The 6,024-nt window shown below is 35.7% G+C and overlaps 1 protein-coding gene across 1 annotated transcript; it reads right to left on the minus strand.

Annotated features, from left to right (window-relative positions):
• Window positions 1-360: 360 nt before the first annotated feature.
• On the minus strand, window positions 361-4,151 carry LOC146708253 (lipopolysaccharide-induced tumor necrosis factor-alpha factor homolog). The gene is made up of 5 exons (XM_085460036.1): window positions 4,067-4,151; window positions 2,439-2,591; window positions 2,236-2,289; window positions 1,940-2,090; window positions 361-1,155 (listed from the first exon to the last, which is right to left on the minus strand). Exons 2-5 carry the CDS (start codon window positions 2,584-2,586, stop codon window positions 1,050-1,052), a joined length of 459 nt encoding a protein of 152 aa, XP_085316162.1. The 5' UTR covers window positions 2,587-2,591; window positions 4,067-4,151; the 3' UTR covers window positions 361-1,049.
• Between the last annotated feature and the right edge of the window lie 1,873 nt (window positions 4,152-6,024).

Genomic DNA, 6,024 nt, shown 5'->3' on the forward strand with positions numbered 1-6,024 from the left:
AATGGTGGTGGTGCATGTATGCGCTCAGATCAGCTGTTTGCGGCCCGGGACATTGTAACTCCATCAATCAATGTAACCAGACCCGCATATAAATTATATTTTAATATTGCACCAATCAGTTCACACACAAAAACACACACATCCCTCTATTGAATAAAAAAACTTTTACATTTATGCCTTACTTTACCAATATTACCCATCAAATTATTTATCTGTTTTCTCATTTATGAAAGAGCAAATAAAGTAGTAAAGAGTAAATGTTTGGGTTAAAACTTAAATTTACCTGTTTTCTTAAATAAGGAATATTTATTGACTTTATTGCAGTCTTCAGTTATACAGTCAAGAAATGTTGCACTTCACTGATAATTAAACATTTATTTATTTGTAAATCATGATTCCATCTTACAAACAGTGAATTATTATTGTAATTAAAAAGACTTAAATGTAAACAGAATTAAGCCAAGAGAAACTGTATGAGTGATTTAGGTAATACCTATTGGGTGACAATACATTTATTTTTTTTAAAAAGTTAATGTTGCATGAAAAGTGTCCAGTGTTTTTAAAAGACTAAAATATGATCACTGGTCAATATTGACATGTTATCTTCTGTTGTATTGTTATCAGTTTTGCTGTCTTTTTATATTAAATTAATATGAATTTGATTAAAAACATTCAATATGTCATCAAAAAGAAAATCAAGATAATAACTTTAGGTGGAAAAATATACAAATTTCACTCGTAGGAATATTTAAAAAAAAAAAAGTCCCCTAGAGTTCATTTAATACATATTATCCTTCATTTCACTTCATCACTGAGGTATTTCATACCAAGACCACACCACTCACTACAAGTTTTAAAAAAACAAATAAAAACAATCCTGATAATTAACTTATATTTTTTAACATGATTCAAGTAATCACCTGGAAAACAAGAAAGCTCTTTTATTGCTGATATGTATAGCTTTTATCAGTATGTTCAGTACATATACAGGTAAAACATATATTGCCTTGCTGCTGTTGGTCCAGTAGAAGGTAAACTGTAGTTCTGCTTCATAGGACCTTATGGATGTGGATTACGCTGTTACAGGCGGGGCAGGAATGCTCCACATCCTTGCATTCTTTGACGAAGAAGGGGATCACATAGCAAGGCCAGCAGCTGGTTTGAACCAACAAAATGGCATCAAAATAATGATCACATCACATATTACACAGGTTTAACATAAAGCTTAAGTTCCTCGTGTGAATGATCAGTTATGCTGAATGTTTGTTAAAGATTAGGCAGAGTCGATAAACAAGTCTACATCTTGAACTCACAGAACTCACACATCTGTTAGTTGCTTACCAGAACTAATGGGCATGCAGTGAGAAGAAGACTGACTTCAATAACAATCCTCACGTTGTCTTGCATTGTCACCATATTGCCAACGATTTGTTGTTTTGTTTGTAACTATGATGTATGTAGTGATAATATTAAGTAATTTCCGTCGGTGTTTTCAGCAACAGTAACACGTATATTATGGTAATCCCTTTGCTTTTTGCTTTTCAAATATATATTACACCATTTATATTTATATAACAAGAACAACAGGAATTGACAAACTGCTCTTGAGTTATCTAATATACAATGGAATATTTTCTTTGTACACATATTCCATTCTGGGTCCTAAATTTAATTAGTTTACTAAAAAAGGAAACTTCAGCGTAGACCAAATTCTGTTTTGTTTTGTTTAATTTTAAAAGCTTTCTGTAGACCTGAATGGATTTGAGGTGCATCACACTCTGTAAAACATCTGAATGTAAACTGTTTGCTTTTCATTGTCTCGGTTTTTACTAGAATATTTATAATATATTTATGTGTTGTTGAGTAACCACTCCTGTATGACGTTTTGGAGCGTGTATGAGGGTTTTTTTGGTCATGTGTGCTGGGGTTTTTAACTCACCCTACAAGTAGTAATACGCCAAAAATTATCCAGGTGAGGATCCCAATTTTGTACTCGGTTTTAGTCACAACATCGGTTTGGCAATGAGGACACTTCATCTGTCCAGGAACATCTTTTGGGAGATGACTTTGCATCACCACCACCTGACTCACTGCAAAAACAACAAAGCACACTCTTCTGATTACTTTAATAACAATAATACTTCCTCACTAAAACACCATGAAGACTGGATTTGGAACTATCTCAGTTTTTGCTTAATTTTGCAAATTCATATTGAACTGAAGAAAGACGCTCACCTGGCTGCACAACCTGAGGTTGTAGTGCATTGTATTGGTATGCAGGCTGTTGAACTGGACATAAAGAAAAGATATTTAACTTTAAACAATCTTAACAAAAGCTGAAGAAAACCTTCAACCACACCGACTAAAGTGGCAAATCATAAAAGAGCAATACAGGCGAACTATTTAAATAAAATGACTGGTAGCTTCTGATCTCTCACCAATCTGAACAGCTGGCTGAACAACAGGCTGGACAACTGGCTGAAACGCAGGCTGGACAACAGGCTGAACAACAGGCTGAACAGCGTTGTAGTCCAAAGGGGGACCGGGGTACGGTGGTGCTGGGAAACCTGTTTTGGGTACCTCCATAGTGTCTGTTTATAGGAGGAGGGGGAAAATTAAATAGAAAGTACAGTTAAGCTTTGTAATCTGAAAATGAAATAGAGTGAAGAGTGAAAACTTGGCAACAAGGCTGAAATATTGTAAAGCAGTGAATTATATCACAGCAAAAAGCTCCTGGGTTCATATTCAGCTTTGGGCCTTTCTGTGTGGAATGTGTATCTTCCCTCCGTGTCTTTGTGGGTTCTCTCCAGAGAACTCTCTCCAGACAAAGGACATCATGATTCTAAACAGGCCATAGGTATGAATATGAGCATAAATGGTTTTCTGTCTCTATGCACCGATCCTGCTTTAGATTGGCAGCCTGTCCAGGAAGTGCCCGCCCTCTTGCCCAATGACCGCTGAGATAGACTCACTGACCTGAATTCTTCTGGTTGTAATCAAAAGTAAAGGGTGAAACACAATGCACCTGTCTTACAACAATCCTTTTCATTCAGATGTGTATGCATAACTAATACACCACCTGCATGGAATGCAGTAGTTTTTTATCACTGAAAAAACAAAAGTCAATCATGCTTTGGCAGGCAAGATGACGAAAACCGTCATCATGGTAGCATGAAATGGTGATAATGTGTAATTCATCTCCTACTCTCTGTTTTTTACATTGCATGTAAATTATTGACATATTACGTTTCCTTTTTCTTTGTCAAACTATTGTTTCCAAAGATACAAATTACCTTTTATGCTAATTACATTTAAAATTCAAAAACTTATTCAACATCCCCAAAGAATTATTTCTTAGGAGTATATATTTATATTAAATATATTTATGAAATCACCAAACATAATTGTTTGACTTGTATTTATTCTTACCATGTGTTTTCCTAAATATAATCCTAAATCTTTTAGGTCACAGAGATCAGGGTGTTATTTGCATATGTTTTCATAACTGCACCTATTGTGCCATTTCGGCATCTGCAATCCAGAAAATGCACTTGCTAAAATGGGTCACCTACAAAGAACTAAATGTAAAAGTGTACACCACCGAAACAGATCTTATTTAACCTGTCAGTGAGTTGATAAGAAGATAAAAGTTAAAACTTTCCTATGCGAGGAGCCAGTGCCTCTTTAAAAGTGGTATAAACACACATTCCATCACCAGATGTTAAATGGTTTTATAAATCACAGCAAAGTATAAAACGGCACTTGTGTAATTGTGTTTACTTTTTACATTTTATTCATTTTCATTCTTCCATTTTCTCTATTTTTTTTTTCAAAAACAAAGAAAGCCACCATTCATTGGATCAGTTGTTTTCATATATAACAAACAAAATGATCTTTTACTTGTTATATTTATATTAAACTTATTTAATTTTGTTCTGTTTGTTATTTATATTATACCAACAAGAAACCTTTTGTTTCATATTGTATTAGCACCGTTTTTTATTGTTTGTTTCTTTTTTTTCTTTCTGTATTTTCATAATTTCAGAAGAGATCAGACTGTCCTTACCTTGATGAATTAGTGAGACGTTTATGTGAGCCAACGGGATCCTGCTGCTTTCTCTGATGAGAGTTACTGGGATGAACAAATAAATGTTACAAAAAGAAGGTGGAGCAACAATGTGAGTAGACAGGTATTTCTGTTTACATATTCAAGAATGCACACACACACACACATAAAGCATGAAACATTCGCACATTGTTTCCAGCTTTTTGAAGATATGAAGTTTGGTTTTCCGGCATTTTTTATACAGGGAGCATATTCATTTACAGGTGAACAGGGAGAATTCATCTTAAATAATAAATAATAACAGCTTCTGTTTAAATATTAATGGTGGTTAACAACAAGTATTCTTAGCATTACAGGAGATTTGGACATCTTCTAGGTTTCCAGGAAGATATTAAAAAAAAGAATGAAAATGACCAAAAAAAAAAAAAGGAAAATAGTGGGACTGCTGTTATCTCTTAAATGTGTTATAATCTCTTTCCAAAGTCATGGATGTTCAAAGTTTGGAACCAGAAGGAATCATTATAGATTTAGAAATGTTGTACAAAGAGGTCACTGAGATGTTGTTCGGACAGGATAAGTGTGGTCAAATGAAACGGGGAAGGTGATCAGGACTGCAGGGGTGGAACTGTCAGAAGGCAGAATAGCAGACACGCAGGGCAACCTGTGTGCCTGTGTATCCCACAGATCAGAAGGCAGAACAGGCGTTGAAGAATACACTGAACATCAGGAATAAGATCCAAGCAATCAGTACATACTCCCTATCAGTAAGAAATGGAAAGAGGAAGTGCAAGAATTAGTAAGTGTCGAGGGCACAATCCAGAATGAAACACATGGAGATGGGCTGCTCCTCAGGCAGCTGAGGACAGACGCTGAAGAGGAACAGGAGGAGGAACTGTCATGAATCAATGTCCCATCCCTTTATGGGCTGTACCATTGACAGATAGAGGAAATGGCTGGTATCAAGATATCCTACCAGTGGCTAAAAAAGGCCTGCTTAAAGAACAGCACAAAAGCTCTGATCATGGCAGCACAAAAATAGGGCCTAAGCACCAGATCCATAGAGGTATGAGTGTACTACAGCTAACAGGACCAAAGTTGTCTGGTACCAAGCACAGAGGATTAAGAGGGTTAAGAGGAAGATTCATTATCATTATTATTAGTATCATTATTAGTATTATTAGTAGTAGTAGTAGTGGTAGTAAAAATTTATAAATTCTTTGGACAGACGTAACCAAGGTACTTGTACCAGAAGGATGGAATATAAAGTATCCTGTAAAAGCAGCCCAAGAGGTTCTGTAGGCAAAGAACTTTGATATTCTTCAATGATCAGTCGCCTGATTTGAGTTATTAAATACAAAACTGAATGCTAACGATACACAAATATGACACAACTGAAAGTGGCTGCAGTGAAGGCCTAACAATAGAGAAAACATAGCACTTGGTGATATTTATGGATTCTAGTCTTCAGGAAGTCATTGACTTCAAAGGATTTTCATCCATCCATCCGCTTATCCTTTTCAGGGTCACGGGGGGCGCAGGAGCCTATCCCAGCTGTCATAGGGCGAGAGGCAGGGTACACCCTGGACAGGTTGCCAGTCTGTCACAGGGCCAACACACAGAGACACAGACAACCATTTGCACTCACATTCACTCCCGCATTCACACCTATGGGCAATTTACACAAACACAAACATTTTTGTAATGCTCTCTGAACTAAAGTTGACAGATTGCACTTCTTTTATATATTGATTGGTTGTATTTTTAATTGTAGTGTACAGAGGCAAAACTACAAAAAAGTGTGTCTTTGTCCAACAAATTACATATAACAAGCATCCTCATGATTGTTATGTTGACAAATTTGACCAAATTCTCAAAGTTTTGGTGTGGTAGTTATCAAACAGCCATCACTGTAAAAGACGTCCTTAGAGATCAAATACTTTATAATGATGAATGAAGTT

The sequence above is a fragment of the Copadichromis virginalis genome, linkage group LG6, assembly GCF_057382275.1.
Source record: "Copadichromis virginalis isolate Kocher_CV1m ecotype Utaka linkage group LG6, C_Virginalis_male_GT1.1, whole genome shotgun sequence".
Classification (NCBI taxonomy): Eukaryota; Metazoa; Chordata; class Actinopteri; order Cichliformes; family Cichlidae; genus Copadichromis; species Copadichromis virginalis.

Bases quoted from the DNA above. Each gene is read 5' to 3' on its own strand.
- LOC146708253 (XM_085460036.1), bottom strand. From the start codon at position 2,586: ATGGAGGTACCCAAAACAGGTTTCCCAGCACCACCGTACCCCGGTCCC. The intron at 2,091-2,235 runs GTGAGCGTCTTT...TTGTTTTTGCAG, and splicing joins ACCTCAGGTTGTGCAGCCAG to TGAGTCAGGTGGTGGTGATG. The intron at 1,156-1,939 runs GTGAGTTAAAAA...GGTTCAAACCAG, and splicing joins GGCGTATTACTACTTGTAGG to CTGCTGGCCTTGCTATGTGA.